Source organism: Phalacrocorax carbo, chromosome 3, assembly GCF_963921805.1.
Source record: "Phalacrocorax carbo chromosome 3, bPhaCar2.1, whole genome shotgun sequence".
NCBI classification, from domain to species: domain Eukaryota; kingdom Metazoa; phylum Chordata; class Aves; order Suliformes; family Phalacrocoracidae; genus Phalacrocorax; species Phalacrocorax carbo.
This window is the reverse complement of record NC_087515.1, coordinates 31,866,973-31,893,683: the sequence shown is the minus strand read 5'-3', so window position 1 is coordinate 31,893,683 and position 26,711 is coordinate 31,866,973. Positions and strand designations below refer to the sequence as shown.

The 26,711-nt window shown below is 48.2% G+C and overlaps 1 protein-coding gene across 1 annotated transcript; it reads left to right on the top strand.

The window, feature by feature from the left end:
• The first annotated feature begins 200 nt into the window (after positions 1-200).
• On the top strand, positions 201-12,449 carry LBH (LBH regulator of WNT signaling pathway). The gene is made up of 3 exons (XM_064446421.1): positions 201-387; positions 1,121-1,223; positions 9,924-12,449. Exons 1-3 carry the CDS (start codon positions 362-364, stop codon positions 10,122-10,124), a joined length of 330 nt encoding a protein of 109 aa, XP_064302491.1. The 5' UTR covers positions 201-361; the 3' UTR covers positions 10,125-12,449.
• The last annotated feature ends 14,262 nt before the right edge of the window (positions 12,450-26,711 follow it).

Here is a 26,711-nt window from a genome sequence, read left to right as displayed (position 1 = left end):
AGGGGGCGCACCCCACCGCGCCCCTCACAGCCAGGGTGAGGTAAAATGAACCTCCCCTTCCCCCCCCTCCCCCGCAACGCAGCGCGCGCCGAAGCCATTCATGAAAATGTTGACGTCAAGCGGAGGGGAGGGGACGCTGAGGCCCCACCCCCAGGGCCATTTAAAGCAGCGCGGCGGCGACCGCCGGGCTCAGACGGGAGGCGGCGGCGTGAGCGGGAAGGGGGCGGTGGGGTTGCGGTGGGTCCGGGTAGCGCAGCAGTGTCCGCCCGTGCCCCATAGCCTTTCTTGTTGCGGGTCCGCGCCGTGGGCCTGGGAGCCACCCCCACCCCCGAGGGCGCGGGGCAACCTCCGCCGTGACTTCATGTCTGTGCTGTGTCCCCTGCCCTGGTGAGTGGGCGCTTCCCGCGTGGAGGGGGGGGGTAGAGGATCGCGCCCCACGGGTGGGAGGAGGCTCTACCCCAGGGGTTCCGTGGGTGGCTTGAAGTGGAGCCTCCGCGTGTGCCCCGGGAGGCGCAGCGTGGAGCGAGCACCGCGACGTGATTTTTCCAAACGCGGGAGAGAAGAGGCTCGTAGCGGCGGCGCCAGCTGAGCGACGGCGGGATGAGCCGCGATAGAGGAGCTGCGAACTGTGGGAATTCGCTTTCCCGAGCTGGAAATGCCATTAAGGCTGTAAAAGCGGAGCTGGAATTGGCGCCGTGCGCTCCGCTAGTGTGGAAGTCCCTGAGGTTGTAAAATAAGTCAGCAGGAGCTAAAGCACACCAGCGTAAAAAAAAGAACAAAAAACCCTAGCGCTTGCACTTATTTACTGTGTTTTTTTACTTTCCCCCCTTAGGGGGCAGCGCTGGAGGAAGCGGAGCTAAAAGTGAACCGCTGCTGTTAAAGCCTCCCGAGGTGTTCTTGAGCTGTGCTCTTGGGGAGAAAGTCGGGGAGTTGTTCCTGGGGGTGTAGGGCCGGCTTACGGGCTCTTTCCACCGCCTTCCAAGGGGGGACAGGAAGGAAGGGACCAGAAATAGACTGCGGACAGCCTCTTCTGCCTGCTTTTCTTTCCTAATGCTGCTTAAATCTTGCTCAGCCCTTCTGGAGCCCCTCAGATCATTTGAATGCTGTCTTTTGTTTCTAGCCCTGATTATCTGAGATCAGCTGAAATGACTGAAGTGATGATGAACACCCCAACTATGGATGAGATTGGGCTAAGCCCCCGCAAGGATGGCCTGTCGTATCAGGTGAGTGTTTTGCTGGATGCTTAGGCAGTAATTCCTTATGGAATTGCCCGGGCTGGATTGCAAACTCAGTCTAACGTACCTTTCCATAGCCTGACCTAATAGCAGGTCTTGCTGTAGTGAGAACTAGTCAACAGACTGGAATGCTTGCTTGGCAGGAGCCGGCTGTCTAAAATATCGTTCTAGATCAGACTGGATTGGCGAAGGAGTTGGTTATTTCTGAAGCGATTGAGCCCCTACTCATTCAGCATTCACGGGGTCTCAGTGGGAGGTGGGGAGATAAGTTAAAGAAGGATTCACCCCACTTGCTGGGCTGAGAGGACTCCGGGATCTCTTTGTAACGCGGCATACAAATGATCTGCCTGAAGCAGGAGGGAGGTGTTTATATGGCACTCGAATTTTTTGATCTATTCCTTGGTTTTCCTGACTGACAGGCCTGTTTGAGAGGGTTAATGGTCAGTCAGTGAGGCCAGGAACAGCCTAAACAAGCCTCAAAATGTAACTAGAGTTACCAGTACCTGAAGCCATGAGGTGTATTCATTCTGAAAGTTGTTAACAATGTAATTAGCTATTAACCTCTATCTCACTGACTGGAGTGAAGAGGTGGTCTTAGAAAATAGCTTGAGCATAAATCCTTTGGTCTTAATATTCCTTTCATTTCCCAATTTATAGTTAATCAAAGGGTGAGTTGTGCATCTTAGCCTACTAGACCCATGTTTTCCTACTTTTCCAGGAGACTTGTTGATGAGATTTAGCATAGGTGCTGAGTGCATGCAGATGACTTGCATCTGGTCTGTGCATCGGGTGACTCTTCATGGCACATCCCAATGCAGGGCTCTTCCTTTGCAGATGTTACACAACCTGCACAGAGGCAGTTGCTCTGTGTGTGCATTCAAATGAGGTGTGCTGTTGTATGCTTGCATATTTACGTCTGAAAAATGAGCTACAAGGCAGTAACAGTGCACTGAAGCATGAAATCAGCTGAACTGTGGGCCACGGCTGAGGCCTCTAGCAGAAGCCAAAGCTGTAGGAGGAAAAGGGGATGCATTGCTTTTTTTGGTCAGAAGTCTGGATCTGTATAGTACAAGTTGTTTGGTTTATTGTCTGTGCGTGGAAATATCTGTGCTGTGCTTCAGTGCTTGAGTTAGTGGGAAGCATATGGCCTCTCTTTCCTGTAGAGGGAGTGTACAGCAATGAGGATGATTGCTTCAGGTTTCTAACCAAGCTAGCTTACATGGGATGTTCAGTTGTCTTTATGGGTCACCATGGGAAGAGGCTTAACCCAGTCAGGTCAAATGCTGCTATTTACCTATCCAGATTTTCCAGTGAGAGGCAGAATCTAGGTGCCCTGCTTGTTCTAATGATTACTTCGGTGAGGTTTTCCCCCAAGTGCTAATGACCTTGATAAATCTGCTTGGGCCAATTGGGGAACAGGCCTGTTCAGTTTTGAGTGGATCATCTTAACCTGAAGGTGTGTGAGTCATTAATGCTGATGCCTCATATCTATGCAGGGTTTATGTACCCTGGATCTTTCCTCTGTAGTGGTCTAGTCATCTATGACTTTTTTCAAATGCCTGCAAGAGCTGGGAACTGCCTGCTGGTTCTCCACTTTGTTGTAAGCCAAACCGATGGCCAAAAGGGCTGAGGTGTTGAAATGGAAGACCTTCCTGGGGCACTAGTGGTGCGTGGGCTGTGTATGCAGCCTGCCTCTAAGTCAGTTTACTGTAAAGAGGATTGGGGAGCAGGCTTCAGCCTTCCTCCTCTGGCTGCTAGGCTGAGAATGGCAGTGTGATGTCAAGGTAAGTTGAAAGCATCCTTAGAGTTGAAAAATCAAGGTAGAACAGCAAGGACAAATCTGATGTAAATCGCACCGTGAACTCTTTGCTCTACCTCAGACTTTGGCACTTTGTGCTTCATCTTGCTGATGGAAAGAGTTTGGTACATGGAAAATAGTATGCTAGTCTGAGGGCTGTAGTGCAATAACTTAAAACCAGACAGGGCTAATGGAGCATGACTGCTCCTACACTGAGGCTTGTTGTTCTAAGCTGCAACATCTTCCTCCACTCGTCTGCAGAGTTGGGCACTCACCATGTGAGTGTAACAACCCTTGGCTGGCTACGAGAGGCAAAAAATAAAGTGGAGCCAGAACTGGGAGAGGCAAGCTTTTAATTTCAAAAGTTTCTCTTGCTCTAGCAGTAGAACTTGTATTTATTTTACTGCAGAGATGACCTCAAAATGAGGTTCAAAATGTCCCTCCTTGGGCTGCGTAGAGCAGGGACTGCCTGGGAGTTGGTCTGAGGGTTCTTAGCAATGAGTCTAGGGGGGCTGCTTCTACCACCCTATGCAGGCATGAAACTGTCTGGACTAGAGGAGATGGCACAGCAGCTTTGCTGGAATTGTAAAGCACATCAGTGTCTGCTGCAGACAGACTTGTGCAACAGTACTGTTTCAAAGTATTTTTGCTTTTACGTAGAAGTAAACTGAGGAAACAAACTTCTAGAGTGTAAACTTCAGCAATCTGATTCCTCTGTCCCATGGAGTTCACTAAACTTCAGGACTTCTGTCTCACTGGTTATGGAGGAAGTTTGGCTTGTTGACTTTTTCCTTCTGCCTCTTCCACGCCCTTGCCTCTGCCCATGCTCTGGAGCATCAGTCTGTCTGGACATCAGCTGAAGGTGTGCATTCCCCCAGTGAAGCTTCCTGGCCTTTGGTGGACTGGCCATCACTGCTCTTTAAGCAATGCTGTGAAAACTCAGGCCACAGAAGTTATATCAGTGATAAGAGTTGCCTGTGCAGGCTTAGTAATTTGTAGTTTCACTTGCAAAATGTGCTTTCTCAACATAGAAGTGCCCTTTTCCAGTTAATATGCAAAATGTTTGTAAGCTAATGTGCTAATTTCAAAACCTTTCTATGTGAAGCAGGTTTATTACTGTATTTGTGATGTAAAACTGCTCTCTGAGCCCCCTGAAGATGGTTCAGCCAACAGATTTAAAAGGCCTGAGCAGAAGTGAATGGTGAAATCAGGGCATGAGTCTCAGAGCAGGGCAGCATAGACAAAACAGAAGATGCAGCTGAAGAGATGATGTCATGCTAGGTCTTGTGCCTGCAGTGAGGAGCTATTTCTGGATCTTTAATAGATGTCCCATAATTCCCATGGGACTTACTAAACAAAAAACTTGTTGAAATGCAGCTGATCGTTCAAGATGCCCCTGCTACAAACAGATGTGCCTATGGAGGGCTTCATGTGTGTCCTGCCTCCCAGTCTCCGGTGAGCTGGGCCTTTTTCACTGCCAGTCGGAGCTAATGTACCGTTTTCTATTTTCCAGCCACTAGATATAGCCGTTCTCCAAAAAGCCTCATCAGCACTCTGCCAGCTTGTCCTCTGATGCCATCTCACAGCCGCATGAACAATGCTACTGAAACCGAGGCTGAATTAATCATTCTGTGGAGCTGTTGTCAGAACAGTACCTCGACCTGAGTCCTGCCTTGCTTCTTGGAAGTGGAGTAGGGTCTGAGCACAACTGAAAATACTTTGATGCCCAAAGCTTTTATTTTGAGTAAATGATGTGTCCAGAGTTGAGTGTGCCACTTTGCTGCTGGCTGGCTTGCTGGTCCTGTGGGACCTTAGGCTCCCTTTTAAGAGATTGGCATGCAGAGGCTGAGCTTGCCTCTCATGCCATCAGCTTGGGTTTGGTTGTCATGGGGAACCTGAGCTCTTTAAGTCATGATCACATCATGCTGAGCTCTGTCTAGGTTAATCACAGCCACAGCTAGCTGTGAATCACGTCACACTGAATCTAGGTAAATAGGCTTAATGCTCCATCCACTGTCTGTGGCAAAATCTTGGGTCATCTGTCTTGTGGGGAAATAATTTCTGGTGAATGCAACACCTCTTCACCAGCACTAGTAAGCACTGACTTTCCCAAGGAGCAGTGGTGCTTGCCGCTCAGTAGTTTTAGCTGCATCTGCTGCATTGCCCCAGTTAAACTGAGGGACCAACATGTTACTGACTTAGGGCCTGATGGAAAAGGGGGGAAATTGAGCTTCCTCTCTAATTGTGGTGTTTGCTTGTAAGGTGCTTCATGTCTGCATCCTTGATTTGTTGGTGGGGGGAGTCCTGTATTAAAGCTGGCACTTGCTACTGTGGAACGTCTTGAGACTGGGCTGCAAAAAGGTGGTGAGAGCAAGTGAGTTTAGGATAACTTTGTCCATAGCACTTCCAATGCATGGTTACTAGGCAAGATCAGTCGGCTGAGTGAATATGTATTCCAGAGTCTGAAACCTTAAATGAAGGCAGAGGCAGGGTATGCGATAAACAGAACCAAAACTAATCATGCTTGCAGCTCTGCTGTGCAAAAAACTGTTCCACTGAAATGCAAACTGAAGACTGCAGCTAATCAGGACATCTCAGTGCATGTTTTTTCCTGCTTACTTGATGCCTTGTTACTTGGGAAAATTGTTATGATGTATGAAGTTTCCCAGCCGCTGTCCCCCAACATGGGACAATCTGTCTGTGACTGGGGAGTTGCCATAGTTCATAAACCTGAGTCACAGGCTGCTGTGTGCATGCTAGATGGAGCTCAGTTTCGAGTCATGGCTGCTGTAGGACTAAATGTATGTATTAGCACTGCTTCTTACAGCTGAAAAAGTCCGCCAAAGAGGACACAGAGATTACTTATATATTTCCTGAAACGATCTTGCCATGCTTCTTAACAGCAGCTTCAAGAACTTAAATGCTGATTTGGTGTTTGGAATATTGACTTGATACTGCTGTCAAGTCACAAAGCTTAGCTTTTTTTAGTACTGGGTGGATGAGTGATGTGTACATTAGGGGTGTATCCTGTACCTGAAGTGGTATGTCTCTCAGTCCAGACTTTCCAGTCTTGTGTAGTATTACAATGAAGCAAAGCTTTTCCCCAAAACAGTAACTTAATATGGAAAGATCTTATTACCTTAGTCTCCCTGTAACATAATTGAAATATTTTTCAGCCCCATGGGAGGGGAGACAAGCATTTTTAACTATGGGTGTTGGTATGGAGTACACATGTGGAAGTTGTTTTAAATTTACAAGTGTCACTTGGATTATGGTAACTCTGAGCTAATCCTCTTAACTGTCTGACATCTCTCCGGCTTTTGGTGTTTCTCCATCCCTGTGAATGCAGAGAGAGGGTATGAGCCTCCCCAGGGCGATGAAAACTTTCCATTCTTGTTGCCAAAACTTCATTCAATGATAGTAGAGCTAGATCATCTGAAATAGAGGCAAACATGATCTTTCTAAAATTATTTCAAGTTTTCATTTCAAGTTGTTTTTCCTGCCCTTTTTTTTTGCAAGGCGAGAGTTTGGTTGATTTGTACGTGATGATTTGTGTGAGGAGAGCAGTTACCAAGACATAAGGGGGAGAGGCCTGTGAAAACTAGTCTTGCTGTGAGCAAGAAGCTGTGTTGAGTAGTGTAAGAAGCAATATGTGTCCTCTGTGGGCTCTAAAGGTGTTGGATGTGCCTTTGCATGGGCCAGGAGTTGGGGCTCAGCTACAGAAGGGGAGGCTCTGCAGATGCAGTTGCAGCCCCTTGTGCTGTGTCATGCAAGTGAGGGGGAGGAAGAAGATACCTTTTAATTGCTGCTAAATTTGCTTTCAGGTAGCCTTTACAACCAGTTGGTGGTTGTCATTTTCCCCTATCAAGTGACCAGACTGGGCAGAAGTAGGCATCTGCTTCAGCTGTGTGCAAGGTGGCTCCCCCTGATAAATGAGGGGGAGAAGTTAACCCATTGCTGCTGTACTCTTTGGGTGGTGGGGAGATGCAAAGCCATCCTCCCACATGCCTGAGCTGAGTAACATGAGCAGAAAGACTTGTAGGCAGGTTTTGCTAGACAAGCTGTGCTGCCTGCTGTGAAAAAGGGTGCACAGCTTGCAGGTCAGAGCTGAGCTGCTGTATTCCCAGTGGGGACCTGGCTGCAAGTTTGAGTTGTTTTTTTACTTCCCATTGTCTAAATCTGGAGCAGGACCAGATTAGGCATACAGGACCAACAAAGGCAGTATGGTACTACTGGTGTGGGACAGCAGAAAGCTGGTGCTTGCTTATCTCTTTATGAAGAGCTTGGCAACACAGCTTATTTTAGGATGAGTAGGGAGGCTGGTTGGGGTAAATCTTCCACCTGGCTTCCACAGATGTGTAAACAGTCTTAATCTGAAACGTTTTTTCCTTTGGTCCCTGTGCTTGGCCTGCTGTGTCGTCCTGCTCATCACATGTGAGGAAATTTGCCTTTGTATATTTTTTCCATTGACTGTCCACACCCCTTGAAAGTGCAGTTGCAACATCTCACTTCGTGCTGCCTCGACGATTAAAAAGCATGACTTAGTGGAAAAAATCCTGACCTTCTTGGGTTCGGCCTGTCCTGCAGCTGTTTGAGATAAGATTGTGCTAGGGCTTTTTTTATTAAAAAAGCTGCACACCACGTTTCAGGGATATTTGTTTGTAAGGAAATGACTACTACTTAGTTTCTGGAAAAAAATCTGGCAGGCTGTTTTCAAAGAAATTGCTTCAATTTGACCTAATGTGCTTAAAATGATAGCAGCCAAAGGTTAGTTTAATTATTATACTGCTATTTTTCTTGCACAGGAGGCTATTTTCATGATATTTTCAGCTTATGTAACCTCCTGAACCGCACTACTTTTTCCATTGCAACCTTCTAAACCATGTAATGTCAAGGGTATTTTTTTCCTATCCTGAGTTTAGATAACAAGTAGATGCTTAAGAGACAGTGTCTGTACTTCCAGTAATGCACTGTGTGACTGAAACTGCCTTTGTTTGACCAAGCAGAAGCAACAAAGGTCCAAGAAAGTCTCACTTGTGCTGAGTGTGACTAATAGCAAGTAGCTCATACTGCAGTGCCCATGTTAATGGGGCTGCATTCAAAGACCTTGCGCCTGTGCACCTGAAAACCATATGGATGGTGAGTGCTGTAGTGGGAGCTGGGCTCCTGCACCACTGTCACCAGGGCCAGGGTGCTGTCTGCAAAAAGCCCTCCTGTTGTGCATTACCTCCAGAATTGCTTGCCTGAGCATCCCCTCCCAAAGTTACCTTGCCTGACTTTTCATGAAGTAGCAGCCACGTGGCTTTCTCAGGTTAGTAGCCTGTTACCACAGGCTGGATGTGAGGAAGAAATGTGGCTGAACAGCAGAAGACTGAATATTGACAAGGAGTCAGTGGTGTGGTTAATAATTGCTAGGCTGAAGAACAAGTTGATAGGATGATGTTTCACTTTGGGGTTTGGGCCAGGGCTTCCCAAGGTAGTGGGTACCTGCATGATTGGCATGAGCAGTATGATGCTTTGTGGTTAATGCTCAGGCTCCTGGATAGGGACCCTGCTTTTGTAACTGGAACCACAAAGATCAAAGCAGATGAGATTTTGCTCTCAAACTGAGGCTGGCACTGCTGTTCCCTGCAAGTATGTTCTTGACGGCTCACTTGAATGCAGCTTGTGTTCCAAAAAAGTACAGTGCCTGACACCTCACCTCCCCAACCTGGAGGGGAAAATGCATTTTGTGATTATCTTTGGGGTGTTTAAATGCAACTGTAATGTGAGATGGGCACTCTGATCAAATTTTTTAAAATAAACAGGTGATAATTGTTGGTAACCTGGTTACCAACCAGGGGGTCTGATGTGGCAACTGGTTCTTGTCACCCAGCAGATTTCTTCTGCATGAGCTGGGGTTTGAAGCTGTTCCCCTAGTTAGGGCATCCTTATAAGAAACAGTAACCTTTCTGTTCACACTGCAATTTAGTCATACAAACGTCCTGTTAACACTGCAGTACCAGTTTTTGCTGGACCTGTGTCTTTGCCTTGGTTATTATTAGGATCAAAGCATGCATCCCAGTGGTACTGCTGATGAATTTGGGCTCTGGTGCTGCTGCAGAGCACGTGCACCCATGTGGCAAGCTGTGGGAGGGAAGGGGTAAAGCACTGCTCTGTGCACCTTGGGGGGCTGAAGACAAGGGCATCCTCATTTTCCTTGCACCGGGATGCATAATTGCTGGCTATGCCACAGGTACCTCCTGCCCTAAGAAATATGGTCCTGTCTCCAACCCTTCCACAAAATGAGTGTCCTCCCTCTGGGTTTCAGTGCTGATGTATGGTAGCTGTAGCATGCAGAACACTGCCAAAGTTATCTGTAAAATGCATTTGGACTTCTTCCATTCTGGTGCTGTGGCCCTGGGACAATACCAAATGCAAGCCCTTGCTGCAAGGGTCTGGACTGCTCTAGCACTGGCTTGCCATGTGCCTCCTCTCCCTTCTAAGCAGCAGAGCCTGGAGCACAAGGCTGTTGTGTGGAGCTTGACCAGCAGCAGGAAATGAGACCTCAGATCCTTTGGTCGAGATAGCTCTGTGTGCAAACTCATGAGTATTAATGCAAAAGCAGTGGTGGTGGGGGTGAGGCATTTGGATAAATATCTGAAAGGGCAGATGCCTGTTTGAGCGCTATCCGAGCAAGCCTGTGCTTTGGAAGCCTCTTGGGCAGCACTTATTTCCAATACTCAGACATTAGAGAAGCTTATATACAAGTTCAAGAGTCTTTCCATCACTCAGTGGCCTACTCTGTGTCCAGACTAGTCTGCCCTGAAGACCAAAGTGTCTTGAGAGTTGAGTTTTGGCTAAGACTGCTTGAACCCAGCCCCTCTCACAGACTTTCTTGGCTCTTTCAGATATTCCCTGATCCCTCGGACTTCGACCGTTACTGTAAGCTGAAGGACCGCCTGCCTTCAATCGTGGTGGAGCCGACGGAGGGCGATGTGGAGAGTGGTGAGCTGAGATGGCCACCCGAAGAATTCCTCGTGCAGGAGGAGGAGGAGGAAGAGGAGGAAGAAAACTGTGAAGATGCAAAGAAGGACAACAAGGAGCAATAAATGGTATCTGAGGAGAGGCAAGGGACCGCACCCTTCTGAAGGAAGAGCCACACTTCTTTTGAAAGTCTTTTTAAAAAAAAAAGACAAGTTCAATTTTGCACCTGCAAGATCTTAGTTTTTTTGTATTCTCTGTATCGAGAACTGAAGCCCTTGGTGTCACCAGACCTCCTGAGGAAGGAAGGAAGTAACGCAGAGAAATGTTTGCTGTTCTCAAGATCACTATCTGTATTTTTCCGAGGCGGAGGCAGCAGTGAAATTCCAAGTACATGGCAAAGGGTGACCATGCAAGGACTGCTGGAGGGGGGAGCTCAGGGAGGGGGAGGAAAGCCAAAGGTGGCAGCATTCAGCCAGGAGCTGCTTCTGGCTAAAAAGTGCGAGATCAGAGCTGTCATCTCTCAGATTTGCCTTTCTTACAGCTTCCGTTTTGTGTGTCGGGGGGTGGAAGTGTGTCCATAGCGAAGCATGGCTAAATGCTCTACTGACGAGGGGCCTATAGCTCTCCCTGGTTCAGCACCTCCTAGGGTAACATAAGTGTCCATAGGAGTAGTTGGGTTTCTTGCTCTTGCTGTTGAGCCTGTTTTCCAGCCACTTTTCCCAAAGCTGTTTTCTCCCCCTCTGTTTGCCTTTAGACTTTTCAATGCTGAACAGCTGTAATTGCAGGATAATGTTAGGCTGCTGCTTGTCATCTCTACTGCGAGGCCCTTGTTTATCTTGCAGGTGGTTAGTGTGAGGTAATGTGCATCAGATGTAAAGATGCTTCTGTCTGCAGCAAAAGCTCATGTAGGTTTGAACACCTCAGATTTTTCTCTCATATTTGCTGAGGCTGCTGTGGTTGATCTTGTCTTGTACAGTGCCCAAAGCCAGAGTGGGGATTATGCCTCCTTACCTTGGTGTCCTTGAGGCTGTGTGGTTTCATGTCTCCAACTTGCTGGTCAATGGACTCGGGAGGGCTGGGATGGGGGATCTCCTCCAGCTTTGTACTGCAGGGCCTCATCAGAGCCCTGGCAGTGCAGGACAGGCTGGTAGGGGTGTGTGTGGTGGGGGAGTACTGCCAGACCTGGAGGTAATCCAAAGACGAAACACCAGATCTAGTGTGGATCACCAGTGGGAGAGGGGGGTTTGCAGGAGGGGTCTGTTGGGAGAGGGTTAGCCTGGGTGTCCTGAGACAAGATGTTTCTGCTTCATAGCAAGGGTGAAACGTTCATGGGTGTTTAATGAAGTGCAGACTGGCTTGTGAAGTCTGTGGTTGTGTCCTCTTCACCATAACCTACTCCAAGGAGAAGTCATCTGTCTGTTTGGGGAAGAGGCCAGTCTGATGCCAGGCAGGGTAACCTGCTGCTTTCCTGGAAAGTGATGATCTCGCAGCTTTGGGGACCAGCTTGGGAGCCAGTCAGTCTTGGGATAGGATGAGAACAGTTACCATCTAAACCAAATTTGGGGTCATGGAAGAGAAAAAGAAATGTCAAGGCCTTAACCAAACTTTCATAATAATCCCAATGCCACCACCCTTTGCTTATAACCAGTTCCATTTTTAAAATCTATTTGGACATGTGTGTATTTGTATTTTTAATACCTCATGAGTAGTTAAACGCTGGTGGGGGTTGGGGACTGCTTTTAACATATTGGCAGGATTGTTTTAGTCTTGTCTTGCTTGTGTTTAAACATAATGGCAATAATTTATCAGCTCTGCATAACTGTTTCAGACAGATAGGAGTTTGGAGACGAGTTAGCACAAAGCAGGAGAAATTCAGTGTTCCTACACTATGGCTGGTCTCTGGTCCAGCAACACAGACCTGGTTATACACGTTACCTGCCTGTCTTGGTGGACAGTTGATAGCCAAATGGTCATGATATGGTGATACCATTTTCTCTAGCAATGGATTCAGCTGTTGTATCTGTAACACTTGTTCTAGTCTTGCTGTCTTACTGGAATGAGCTTGTACACCTGCATACCAGCCAGTTGTCTTATTTCTAAGTGTTACTCTATTGGTCTCTACCATCTGTACCACAAAGTCAAAGCTGTATAACAAAGATACCATGTGGGCAGCAATGAGATGGCAATCCTTGGACTTCAGACCTGCTGTCTGCCCTAAAGACTTGCATATTTCTGTCTGCATCCTTTTTTTGAAAGTATTGTGTATATTTCTATTTGTTGAACGTATCTAAAGAACAAAGCACTCCAGTAAAACTCCTCCTGTTGTATGATATACATTCTATATTTCTGTAATTCTTTTTTGAGCCTCAGGGAGAAGCTAGCATTTTTTTCAAACTACATTTTTGTCACTGTGACAGTTGTAAATAAAGTTTGAAAATGCTTTCCAAACATACTGGCTTGGTTCTTACTGCCAAAGTGGGTTGGATGGTCAACCTTCCAGATAATGGCCAGTCCTTGTGTTTCAGGTCTGAGGTGTGCTGGCTTGCTAGGCTAATGCAAAATCCTAAAAGATTTGGGTCTGTCAGTTGAGGCTGTCCTGTGAACCTGGAGACACTTCTGCTTCATGCATGTGGCTGACCTCAGAGCATGCCCTATGGGATTGTAAACCTGAATCAGGTTAGAGTGAGGGACAGCATCTTTGCCTTTCATCTTCCTTTACTTACCTGCTGTATGAAAGGCTGCAGCAAAGTGGTGCTCCAACTTACTTGGTCCTGAAAAATCTATTTATATCTATATTTATAATCTGACCCCTTACCTAACCTTACAGAGCTTGAAGTCATGGAGAGCGGAGGCTGATCTTGGCTGCTTTTAGGACCTGTGCATGTTCCCTGTGCGTGCTCTTACCCTGCCCTGAGCAACATGCGAGAAGATTGTCTTGCTATACTGTGTGCTGTTAGGGTCTCAGCAGAGCTACCTGGGGTTGTCTGCTTTGGCTCTTTTGTGTCTAGAAGTCAGGTCGTCTTGAGCAGTCGGTTGTGTCTTGCCCCACACTAATGGCTGTGCGCTACAGCTCAGTGCTGCCTGAGGGAGACCTGGAGGAAACTGCATTTCTGAGCGTGATTCTGAACTTGTTTGGTACCAAGGCAGTGTCCTGGGTGTAGAAATCTGACCACACCAGGATTCAGTAACTCAAACTGTGTATTTAATGGGATTAAATTTTCCACTAAAACCAGGTGATAAGAAGCAAATGCCCTGGAATACCCCTATCTTTCAGATACATGGAGAGAAGTTCCTGTGATTTGGCAAGTAACAGACTCTAATCTTACCTATGCAAACAAGCTGGGTGGAGGCTGGAGTTATGTTTACTGAGACTGGTTTAAATACACTAACTAATGACCCTCAGATTTAATGCTTAAACTGAGGGCGTGCTCAGCATAAACCCCACTGTTCAAAGATGAATTGTATTGTGGTCAGCCCTCATGGATGTTGAATGCCATAGAAATATAAATACCATGTGAAGCTTGCCTTTCCTTTTCTTGAACCAGTCTCTAGCTAAGGTGCCTTGCCTTTTTCCCCTCCTTAGGCATGGAGTTGCTTTCCTTGTAGAAGCTGCAGCACTTCCAAGATGAAGTGCTGGCCTGAAATTATTGAAGATGTTTAGTCCTGCCCCTTTGGGCACTGGTTAGGGAAACTGCAAATGAATTGAACTTGTCTGCTACTTCCATGTGCTTCACATGAACAGGTTTTTCAGGCTCAAGTCAGAATGAAGCCACTCACTCTGTTTCCTGATGCATCATGCTATTTTGGGACTGGACCAGAAGGGCTGGCCTCTGAGCAGAGTGCTGTGCCTGGGGGTCTGCCTTGCATCAGCCTGGAGCAGTGCTGGTAGGAGAGCATTGGTGGAAAGGGGCCTCTCTCCTGGGCCTTGGCTCCAGCTATTATGGTCAAACTGGAGCTTGCATTGTGAAGTGAAAATGGGCTTGCTGCTGAATGGGTGACCCTGAGTCATCTCAAGAACTTCATGGGTGGCATAAGGACCTTTCTTTGTGCATACAGCAATGTTTCTTCTGGCTGCCATTTAGACTTGAGACACTTTTCCTCCGCAAAGCTTTGCCCTGGAGTTGCAACTGATGACACAGCAAGCTGTGCACTGCTGCCCTGCTTAGTTCAGCCTGTGTTGGCTCTCCCAAATATTTGGTTTGCTGTTTCCAGTGTGTATTCACTCCTGTTCGGCTTCACCAAAGCACACAGCCACTTGAAACAGACTGTGCGGATGAACTTTTGGCATCTGGCTTTGCCTACGTTTGGGTGTAGCCAGGCAAAGTTGTTGCTCTGCAGGAATGCAAAGATAATTCATTAGCACTGCATGTGGGGAGCAGCCACCCCGGACACAGGTCCCCTTAGTGCGTGTCCAACTCCTGCTCTGGTGTAGCCACACTCCTTGTTATCATTGCAAACAACCAGCTGGGCCTTCCAGCTGCAGGGTGAGGATAACCTGGACTGTCGCCATTCCCATTTTAGCTCCTGTAGGAAGTTCCCAGCAGCTGAGGACAAGGGATTTCATCCCTGTTGTGTTGCTCTGCTCTGAGATGCCTTGAAGCACAATCAAAACCAAAACAAAATCTGCCAACTGCTAGCCTAGTCACCTGGAATGAAATGAGGGATGTGAGGAGTGATGGCCTGTATCGCATGTGCTCTGAGCTCTCCAAAAGTAATCCCGGGCACCAAACATCTCTATAAATGAGAGCAATTACTATCCCTAAATCCTCATATGATGAGAAAGGCATGATTCAGATTATGCTTTTTGCTTATGTTTGGACAGAAAAGGAGTGGTTTAAGGAAAGCAAAAGGCTGAGCCTGGACCTGGCAGAAGCACCACAATGTTTAATTATGTACCTGTCTGATCCCCCTGCAGTTGGCAGCATCTGTGTAAATGCATCTGTGCTTCCAGGAACGCATTGTGGGTACATGTCTACCTGTCTTGCTGAAAGGTCATTGCTGCTGTGTTTCAGGGTCTCCTGGTGAAAAGTTTGAATTAAAGAGTGAGGACAAGTGGGTACCACTGTGATCCATTCAGGGTATCTTTGCCTGGGCATGCTCAGGCAGGGGGGAAGTGTGCTAGGGCTCTCAGCAGCAGAAGGGCTATGTGTGGGGCATCCCTTGAGCCGCAGCTCTGCTGGGGCCCTGCCAGAGGCCAGCCGCGTCGACAGCACAGCAGCATCAGCTTTTCAGCCACTGTAGTTACAGCGTCTCTTTGCTACAGCCATACAGCTATCATCCACCTTCAGAAAGGGCTGTGTGAGCCTGGCTGGAGAGCAGCTCTGCTGAAGTAAGCTCAAACCAGTCATAACGAAAATGAAAGCTTGTAGGCATTGTTTTTAGGAGGAGGAGGAAAGAGGTTACAGGCCCAACACCTAGGGGGGAACCGAGTTCTGAGAAACCTGCTTTGACCAGGAAACGCCTAGGACTGGTGGTAGGACCATGTGTGAATGTGGCGAAGAGCAGAGCTGGGAAAAGCAAGAGCCACTGTGCAGTGAAGGGCACTGTGGGTGGCTGCTGCCTGGGGGCAGAAAGAGGAGGAGGATGGGATGGGGTTGTAAAGTGTGATAGCACGGGGCTGTGCTGTTGAAGGACCTTTGTGGCCCCACGGTTTCATGCCTGAAGGGCTGGACATGCAGCCAGGATGCACCCTGGGGCACCCATACCCCTCTGCACCTCCTAATATTTGTTCCATGGAAGTTCACGTGGAGAAAGGGGTGAGTAGGACTGAGCTTTGTCATGCTGTGCCAATGGCCATGGCAGGAGCTGAAGGCCTGGGGTAGCTGCCTGTAATACCCCAGTGCAGTCTGGGTGCCACAACTGGAGACAGACCAGCTGGGGAAGAGCTTGAGAGAATCAAAATTTCTTCAAGTGCAACAAGCTATAACCCTTGCTAGTGAAATGCCATAGACAGAAATCACTTTGGTGGGACTGGAGCACTGGTAAATCCATCGATCGATAAGGCTCTGGTACCACCCCAGGAGATGTGGGTCATCACTTCCTGGGGCAGGTGGAAAGACCTGGGAGATGAACTGGTTTCCATGCTATAGGAGGGAGCATTACCTTTAACCTGTGGTCCCACCTTCCCCATAATTACTCTGAAAGGGGAAGGAGTGGGCTCAAGGCAAGAGAAGTATTTTCTGTTGTTTCAAATCAGACTTCATCCTGTCAATGAAGAGCTTTTTCCCTCACCCCACATTGTCAGCCCCGGGAGAGTTGTTTTGTACTTTTTCCATGTTAAAACAAAAAAACCCTTGCCCCGTACTTGGGGTCAGAGACCTGTACTTTGACCACCGAAGACAGCAAAGGTAGGAAAGAAGAGGGGGAAGACAGCAGTGGCTGATGGGCCAAGTGAGCAGAGCCTGGAGGGGTGAACCCCTGCCCATCACAACAGGCAGCATTCACAATTAAGGCATGACAAAGTCAAACACAGTATTTTGAGAGCCCTAGGGGTGGGAAGACCGAGCAGGGAGGGAAGCCACAAAGGAAACATGCATTGAGCACTTGTTCACTGCCGGAGCTGTAACCGCATGGGGTTACCGTAGCAGCGACCATCAGCTTCATCTGATAAAAATAAGCAAGGAAGTCAAGTGTACGTGAGGGAGAGGATGTCAGAAGCCAAGCATGAAAATGTCACAGCAGCCTTGCTTTTATTTTCAATACTTCCTTCTTTTTTCTGCGCTCGGCCAACTCAGGAGCCTGGCTGTTTCCTCCCCCATCAGTCCCAGAGTGTGTCCTGCCACTAAACACCTCTCTTCCAAACATCCCTTGGCCCAGGTGCCTTCACGGCAGCACACTGGCATGCACGATGCCCTGCCATACCTGCTGGGAGCCTCACACACAGAGCCTACAGCTTTGCTGCAAGCTGCAGAGACAGAGCAGCACCCAGCGCCTTGGCTGGCTACAGCAAGGCAGCTCCCCAACTCCTCCAGGGTCACATTAGCTGATGCCTTTGACTCTGGACTGCAGAGATGGGGATCAATACAAGGGAAAACACGGGAATGAAATCCTAGAGTGGCCACTGCCATGTAACTGCCTGCTTCTGCTGCACTTCATGCTGGGAGCGGCTCAGCTGTGGCAAGGAGGCAACCCAGGATTGCAGCTTTCTCCAGCTGTGCTGTGGGAGAAAAAGAGGGCAGCTGTATTACAGGGGTTTAAAACTCTTCCCTACAGGTTCTCTGCATTCAGGAGCATCAGCTGGGTGGGTTACAATCAGCTCAACAAATATTTGTCAAGCACAAGCCTTCCTGAGCAGTGTTTGACGACTCTTTTCCACTGTGGTTGTTGCCGGTGCTGTGGCTGTCAAGTCTGCTTTGGATGCTGCCTGCGGGGGTGAGGACCGACCCCTGCTTCAACAAGAGCTGCAGTGGGATTTCCCCTGGTTAAAACGGCCCCTGTTTGGTGGCTGGGGTGGCAATACCCCTGCGTCCGGCGGAGTGGAAGCGAGCTGGCTGAAGTTGTGTGGTTGGGCAAGCTGCAGCGGGGGGGCTGCTCACCCTGCACCCTCAGTTGGGGAAACCCTTTTCAGTGTGCCAAGGGGGCTGTGAACGTGTGTGCATGTGTGTATATGCGGGATTTGCCTCTCAGCCCTCCTTCCCTCCCCTGCTTTGGCACCAGCAGCTTGCTTTACCCTCTGCACAGCTCTTTAAGTAATTGGCACATTCTGACATTGAATTGGTGGGTTTAATCCAGTAATGCTCCAGCTCATGGGATTTAGGATACCCTCACAAGAGGGGAGGCAGAGAGAGGTTTAGAGCAGGGTCTTGTGTGTACGCTTGCTCCGACGATGGGACTGAGGGGAGGCTTTGCAGGAGCTTGTCAGTCCCTGCCAGGCTCAGCTGATCTGTCCTGGGTTTATTATCCCCTGCACCTGAGGACAAAGGGACTTTGTAGTGCTTGATCTCATGACCTGTCTATCCATGGTACACTCAGCTAAGCTGAAATGGGATTTGCCAAGATCCGCAGTGCCCGGATGCCAATTTCTGGCTGGGTCTGCTGTGGGTATTTGCGTGAGGTAGAGGGGAGAGCCCATAGGCATTCATATGGGGCAGGCGAGAGCCACACTGTGCCACCACGCACCCATCGGCACCCCTGGACAGACCCCTGGGTTGTCTTGGCCCATTCCAGGGCCTTTCTGAGCTGCCTGGCAGGTGCTTGCTGCAGCATGTTTCACAGGCTGCATCCTGCCTATGTGCTCCTCACCATGCAGCATCCTTTCTAATTTTTCCCGACAGCGGCCCAAGAGATTTCTCCAGGGCCTCCTCCTGTCTCTGCCTTGCTTAATCTGAGCAGCTAAATCTCTAACTGTTACTGACTTCTGTAAAATATGTTTGCCCACAGTTTGCATGAAGTATAATATTTAACTTAAGTGAGAATTTGGTGCTTTATAGGGACTTGCCATCAGTGATTTTCCATACCTTTCTCTTCCAACAAACCTTAGACATTTGTCTACAGGGGAGGTTCCTGGTGTGTCAGTTCTGAGAACTGAGTTTCTTTTGCTCAGAAGAAATCTCAGAGCCACTGCTGTCAGGAGAGATGGTTTATTTGGCTGAGTTTCACCCAAGGAGCCAGCAAAAAGCTCCCAGTAGCAGACCCTATGATGCCACCTCCCACCCTACCACACTGGCACTGGGCTAGTCACGCTGAACTTCCTCTGTCGTAATTAAAACTTGGGTGTCAAGCCTGAGATAATTGTTTAGTCTCCTCCTGTACTCCACAGAAGGAGATAAACACCTCCAGAAAGTGATTCATTTTAACAGCCTATCTGGAAAGAATGACTTCTTGGATGTCCTCTGGCTCTCACTAGCGAGATGTAGACGACCATGTAGTTTGCATGCCCAGCTCTCAGGTAGTTAAAGCTAGATGAGCTGAACCTCACCCCTAGTTTCTTTTGTTCTTTTGCCGTGTTGGTTTTGTATCTTCACACATCAAGGCCTCCATTTCTATAGCATAAAAAGGTTTATACATCCACGGCCAGCCATTCTTCATGCACCCTGTGGACTGAGTCTGCTGAAAAATTCACATTCCTCAATTGCCACAAGAAAAACCCAAACTGGCAGGGCATCAGTGACATAAAGTGATGCAACAGGGTGAAAAAATCCTCAACGGGCAATGGGAAGAATGACAAAAATACAGCAGGAATATGACTTTGGTCATGCTGAAAGTCACACGTGCTAGAGATGCTACCTGATGTAGACGACAGCTTTCCCAAAGCTTTTCCCAAGCACGGACCTCCCTTTAGCCTGGAAAATGTGGTTTAAACAGCATCGGTCTCTCCTGGTGGGGAAATTACTTTAAATTGTAAGAAAAAAGAGTTTGTGAACTCATTTTCTGAACTCTCTGAACCCAAAATTAGCTAGAGCGGTTCACAAACCCTTGAACTTCCTGAGGCTCATCCTGCTTGAGCTGAGGTGAGCAGTTAGACTGAGGAGGTTATATATGCTCCCCAACTTTTGGCTCCAGCACAGCTGGAGTGCCTGATCCTGTTTGCTCCCTCGCTCCTACATGCATGGTTTCCCTCCCAGAGAAAGCTCTGGCTGTAGGTAGGTCTTGGTATTATCTTTTTGCGTGCATTGGAGCTTCACTGTAACAAACGGCAGGTAAGCACAATCTACTTACTAGGAATCACCTGAATTATTTAGGAAAAGTTGTTTTTTCCACTCCAATTTTTCATGTTAAAATGTTGCAGACTTAAATATTTCTCTGGAGCATTTTTCTGCTCCCATGTGTGACAGTCAAATACTGTCAGCGGTGGCTCACCTGTGCAGGTTGGCTGGACTTCCCATGGGTTCCAAGGGAATGCTGATCTTTCAACCTCCTTTGCTGGGGTCTTGCAACCAGTCTGTCCCACCAGGGAAGAAAATATAGGGACCACAAGCATGCTAGAGGAAACAGCAGCTTTCCCTGTCCCCCCACAAAATGCAGGCTTTGTAACACCCTTTGACATGTTTTGCACGCTGAGCACCCATGAGCGGTGGTAATAGCAGATTGCCATTTGCCCTTCATTTGGCTGCAGATGCAGTGGTATGTGGCGATGTACGGGTAGTAAAACGCTTTGTGAGCAGAGCAGATGAAAGCCACTGTAAAAGCACAGTAGGAGAAGCATTGTTAGCGAGGTATTTTCACTTTGCATCTGCCCATGCCTGCCTAGCTGTAACTAGAAAGAGAAGTAAAAAAATCACACCTCTGAAGTTTATTTAATGTCTTGCCTACTATATACCACACTACATAAAGACCCACCCTGGAATTACTTCAATATTCAAGTGCTTAAAACGAAGATGTGTGGACAGGCTTGCAGGTCTAGGACCTCTTTTCCTAGCTTGGCAGCCTTGATCCTCCAGACAAAAGCAAGCCTTGGGAAATGACTGCCAAAGCTTTGCCTGTGACCAAAACACAGTGGAGGGCTAGCATGAGGACAGGTTGCCGGCAGGAGCTGATAACAAGCTGGCTTTGCTAATTGCTGTTTTTAAAGTCCAAAGTCATTGGAAAAAATGAGTAAAGTTATATTTCTCACACCGACGACAAGAAGAAAGCACACTGGAATGTCTGAGTCACCACTCTGAGCACTCCTAATTATACAGAGATATAGATTTTGTATACCACATTACATGTCACAAATGTGTGGAGATGCCTGGAGAAGGCTGGTGACTGTCATTATGCATGTTGTTTACCAGAATATTTGAGGCTGGGTGAGATGACCCAGTGGGCTGCAGTTAGAGGGGTGTATTTTTGGTTGGGGGTTGTTTTGGGTTTTTTTGTTTGTTTTGTAGGTGGTTTTATCTGTTTTACAGAAACTGAAGCAAAGTCTGAAACAAGCAAACTGAAATAGTAGGTAATGATTTTCTTCCAGCCCCGATGCACAGCACAGTGCACAGGAACACAGCTTACCCACCCAGCTGCTTCACGCATGTGTGCTTCATGCAAGCACACACTCTCACTCAATGTGCCTCCTACCCTGTGTCTGTACAGTGCCTGGCTCAAAACCTGCCACGGTGCTTGGTCCCTTGGGAGTTACTCTAGCGCAGGTGACAGTTTTGCTCTGTGTGTGTGCCAGCCCCTTGCTGGCAGTGGAAGCGGTGCACTGAAAGCAACTGCTGGCCCGGGCTGAGCTGGAGCATTAGCATCCAGAGTTCCCAGACTGAACTGAGGTGATTCTGCAAGTTGAGGCACGTCTGCTCCCCACTGACGATGAGCCTGTCCCTCTGCCTTGGTGAGGGGCAGAAGACCCGGGGAGGTCTGTCTGACATCCTGATGCATCTGTGTGGTGTACAAATAGAGGTACAACGACCTCTGCAAGAGGACGCTGCTCTGGTAGGTCCTGGGCCATATCTGCCAGCCCTGGTGCCTGAAGGCATCTCAGAAGGCAGTAGGTACCTATGCACAGGCTCCCTCATATCTCCTTGGCCATCGGGTGGGCTTTCTGGGCAATCCCAGGGCAACAAGCATGTGGGCTCTCTATAAGCCACATTTCTCACAAGCCACATAGACCAGAAGCTGGAGAGCCAGCACCAGTCTGCAGAGAGAGGTGTAAAGATGCCTTTTCACCGAGTGACCTCCTGGGATGCTGGTCCCGAGGCTGTGGGCAGAGTTAATACCAAAGGCAGTGCCAGCCCCTCTAATCGGGCATGCTGATAGCACTTTTCCTGGATTACCTTTGAACCCATGTGACTGAGCTTTCCCAACAAAGCATGCGAACAATTAAGGAGCTGAGGCCTCACTAAAAAAACAACCACACAACAGGACTTGTGAAAGGTAGCTGGTGTCTCCAGCACAATTACCAAGCATAAGGCTTTGGAAAAATCCAGTGTGGAAAGGGTTAGGAGCTCAGTTGTGTAATTCCTTTAATAAGTTGTTTTGTCATAAGCCGTATCATAAACAGGCAGGAGCAGGGGCAGGAGGATGGGAAAGAGGAGGAGGAGGAGGAGGAGGAGGATGGAAGGCTCCTACCCTCTGCAGGCTGAGGAGGCTGTAGTTCATTCGCTGGGTGGTGACTAATGTTGTTATCTATTTTTTTGCCCCTTGAAGTGGTAATGGTTCATATGCGGTTTGGCCTCTTCATCCTTTTGCTCAAAATATGCCTGTTTGCCTTTTCCTTTGTGCCTCTCTTTGCCCACCTCCCTTGAGATGGGAGGGATGCGCAGGGCAGATTCCAGGCTCCCGGAGGGTGAGGATGCACAGCCCCATGCAGAAGGCTGGGGGTGAGGGAAGGTATCCGTCTAGAAGGAAAAAGGGCAGTTTATGAGTTTTGGATCCCAGGTTTGTATCCTCTCCAGCAGAGCTGGCAGCATCTGCAGCAAGGACCTCAACCCTTCCTGTTTCACTAGCACCAAAATTTCCCCAGCCCGCAAGCAGACATGTCAAGAGACACCAACATTGCATTGTAACGAGTGAGTGGGGTTTTTTATAATGTAAGCTCCTGTGAAAATAATGCCTGTTGGATGGACTGGCTTTCTGCCGGCCCAGGCTCCCAGGAGATACAGCGGCGGGGACCCCGTGCCTCCCCAGCTCCCGGGGCAGAGAGTGGCCGACAATCGGAGCTGCTAATCTCTGCAGGGAGCTGAAGAGACAGGCAGTCACTCATGCAGCAGCCAAGCCCCACCGAATGTGTAAGGTAAGCTAGTGTCCCAGTGTGCTTGGCTTAGTCTCCCTGGGCCTGGCTTTCCACCGTGCTAGGGATTTTTTTTTTGAGTGTTCATATTTTCCATCCTATGGCGGGGATGGTACCTGCTTATTAGTGCCACCATCACCCCAGGAGGGAGAGATGCACTCAGGCATGGGTACCAGCAGGAGGGCTGGAGGTGCCTTGGCTGCGCTTGTGCTTTCCAACAAAGTCCTAGGAGAGCAAGGGGCAGGGGGAGGGCAGCATTGCCTGGCGGCAATTGCATGTGCAGGGATATGCCTGTGCAATGTCTAGGAGCATCTCAGCCTCCTGTGTTTGCACACACGTGCATCTGCACACGCGCAGGTGCAGCCACTCAGCTAGCTCGTTGCAAGGCTAGGTTTTCCCCATGGTACACGGTGCTGGGAGGGTGTGTGAGCACGTGCGTGTGGGATCACTGGGTCTTCCTCCTGCTCCCCAGGGTGTATGAGAGCAAGACAGGCCTGGTTTCTCTTGAGGAAAAAAATCTAACCAGCTTGAGTGACATAAGAAATGACCTGAAACAGAGCTGAGACACGGTTAGGCATAAAAAAATAAATAATAGGAGCTTTCTGGTGATGGGGCCCGGGTTGTTACATGGTGGCAGGTCAGTGCCCTGAGATGGGCAAGGAGGCCCCTCTCCTAGCTTGTGCCTACTTTTTCCCTTTTGGGAAGGTGTTGTTTCTAAATTTTACATCTCAACGCTTTTCTCCCAGACACCTCCCCAAGCTCTGAGCGCTTTGATCTTCTCTTTGAGGGGGTTAAGGTGGGGCTTGAACTGTGAGCCTGGATGCAACAGTGCAAATTCAGCCTCAGTGGTGCAGACAACACTGAGGCAGCCACAGCTCCTCCTGCTTTTGGAGGGATAATTAGTCCCTGGAGGCAGCTGCTGGCTGCCGTTTTTGGGGAACCAGTTTCCAAGACAGTGAATAGAGCATTAAGAACCAGCTGTTAGAGGCGGCTGAGGTTGTGGAAAGGGAGGAAGACTTCAATTTAAACGATCATTTGAAGCTTGGGGCTGGAGCAGCTGTGCTTGTGAGAAGGGAATGGAGGGGGGATCTGATTTTTAAATAAGCACAGTCACACCTCTGCCTCATGCCAGCCACCCCCTCACCCCCCACCCCCAGTAACAATCTCCTTACCATGAGGCAGAAGGAAAAAAAAAAAGAATAAAAAGAGAATGGGGAAATTCTTGAGATTCTTTCCAATGGAAAAAATGTCTCCAGTTATCACTCAGTGTCAACAGCGGCAGACACCTGTGTTTAAACACCCAACAATAAGTGGCAAGCCAAAAGGTAACCTAAAGCCTCCACTTCCACCTCCCCATGCGCATGCAAGTGGGACGATGAGCTGGACACCCCTCCATTAGCCTGGCAGCGCCGCAGCCAGTGTCTAAAAGCTGTGGGAAGGCGAGCTCAGAGGTGGTAAAGCTGGCAGCATCCTGTGGTCAGGAAATACCTGCTTATCATGTGTTCCTTAATTAGACTGTCACCTACTTATCCCTCCCACCTTCCCATCCTCTCTCAAACTCTTGCTTCGTTGTGTGCAGGGGTAAGCCATGGTGCTCGCTACTTTTCCGTCCAGCGTGCCTGCGTGGGAAGCTCAGGAAGGAGGATGAAGGATGTGGCACGATGTGGTGGATAAGCACTGTGAAATCTAGCATGCACTTCCTCTAGTCTGGGGATGCCTGGAGTGTATACTCTGGGGTGAAGTGATACTCTGTGAGGGGCAGGGTTATTTGCTCTCATGGTGCCACAGCATGCCCCCTCATGCTGGCACACATGAGCCACGTGCTGCCCATCTTCACCTGCTGGGAATGCTAGGCACTTCATGTACTTGCTCCGTGGGGATTTCTTGGTCACCCCATGAAAGCTCCTGCTCTTTCTACTGCCCTGTCCATCATTCTCACTGCTATCCTGTACCCGTGAAGCAGAGGTTAGAGCCTAACTAGACTTTCCCCCATTCCCTTCCCACCTTCTCTCAAGTTCTTGTCCATGAAAAATACCAATGTTTTGGGGAAGGGGACCTCCAAACATTACAGCAGCCTTGTGTTTTCCAGGTCCTCTGCAATACTAAGGTGTTGGTAGGAAGCCACTACCACGTGACACCCTGTTCAGGGGAACACCTACTTCCCATTCCTCAGTCCTCACCCATTTCCTGCATGATCTTGAGCAAGCTGCTTATCTTCTACATTAATTTATTAATTAATGTTTAATTTCAGCTTGATTCCTACATGTGAAGAATTGAAATAATAATAATAATAACAAATATTAATAATACAAATAAGTCTATTTGTAGAGCGTGCTGAAATACTGTGCACATGAACACACAGAGATGGTCAAAGATTAGTGAACACAGAATCATAGAATGGTTTGGGTTGGAAGGGACCTTTAAAGGTCATCTAGTCCAACGCCCCTCCAATGAATTTACATCACCAGACATCATTGAGCATGTATCCATTGTGTTTGCTTCATTATTTCTATTGCTGCTGCTTTTCTTTTGGCTTGATTAGTGATAATGCTATTGACATGTTTTCTAAATAGTTTTTAAGCAAAAAAATATATCTCATGCAGTCAGTAGGATTTAATTTATCATTCTAGGAAGATGCATCTTGGTTGAAGTCCATGGATTCCACAGCACCTGAGCCACCAGAATGGACATGTTGGCTCACACCTTCCTCCAAGACCTGGTTCATCCTGGATGATCCTTGTTAACTGAAGCACTTGGATTTGGTGTGTAGTCACTCTCAGCACCTCTTACAGCAATGCAGATGCTCCAGAGGGGGATGTATAAATTTGGTGGGTTGGAATGTTCTCTAAATGAGAGGTTATTTCCCAGCACAGGTTTAACTGTTTAAAATGGGACTTCTCTGGTCCAGCCCCACCAAGCAGCAAAGGAGGAGCCCCATTTTTTTTTTGCTAATAGAGTTGAAAACAGTGAGAGTTGTAACTATCATTGCTGTATCATTTGGAGAAGTGATTTTTTTTCTCACTTTATCCAATATTTTTTCCCAAACTGATCCACTAAGCAGTGTCCGCTAAGCACTGCATAATTCAGCATCATTTGGTGCCTGTAATGGTACAATTACTCTTCAAGGCTCATTTGCTTCAAGGTCTTCAGGCTGTAAAGTTATGGGAGTGTGGTTAGTTGATTTTCAGGAATGTCTACTCTCTGGCAGGGGCTGGAGAAGGAAGGAACCAAAAAGAAATGCATGCAAATTCAATGACATAGCAGGAACTTTAGAGGCGTTTCAACATAGTGATACCCACAGGCAAAGAAATCGTAGTTGTTCAGGGGAACTACAGCCTTGCCAACTCCTACGATTTTATCAGGAGTCTAATAATTTCCAGAGTGTCCTTAAAAGCCCAGCTGCTGGAGTCATCCCATTGTCAAGGAGTCTCAGCTTGCTTTTAAATTAAAAGGAATGATTCCAGCCCTTTTTTTCTTTTCCTTTCCAGAGAAAACCTAGAGAAAGTAAAGTATGCTGAAGGTTCAGAAACGTAAGGAAAAGAGAGCCCAGGTCATATTAAAACCAAGCAGAAAACCAACACAAAAATGCACAATCAAAACCATGTTCACTCAGTGGTTTTTTTGAAAAACTCAATGCCAAAACCAACCTATTGACATTTTTACCTGGGCACCCAATTTGCTTGGCAGGCCTGGCCTTGTGCCCTTGCCTCACAAGGGAGCAGGCAGCCTTTGGTGGCTCCAGGATGGAGCTGAAGAGATGCTGAGGCTCCACTCTTCCTCTTTTTCTTGCTGTTCTCCCCATTTTCACCAGTGACTTGTAGTTCTCCAGCTCTTGGGGCACTGTCAGCCCTAAAAGAGTGTGTGCTCTGACACAAATGCTTGTGTTTTGCTAACGGCCATGTCAACTACTTGTGTATCATCTTTGGGCAATACCTGCTTAGGTATTCCTCACTGTCTGGCACAGCAAGCCCCTACAGTATAGATGATGGTGGCATCCAGAATGGCTTGCTGTCCTGCATCCCTTCCACCTCTCTGTGTGGTGGCTTAGCCCAGTTGGCATTGCTCT

Coding starts and splice junctions, on each gene's coding strand:
- LBH (XM_064446421.1), top strand. CDS start 362: ATGTCTGTGCTGTGTCCCCTGCCCTG. Junction 388..1,120: donor GTGCTGTGTCCCCTGCCCTG/GTGAGTGGGCGC, acceptor TTTTGTTTCTAG/CCCTGATTATCTGAGATCAG. Junction 1,224..9,923: donor AGGATGGCCTGTCGTATCAG/GTGAGTGTTTTG, acceptor TGGCTCTTTCAG/ATATTCCCTGATCCCTCGGA.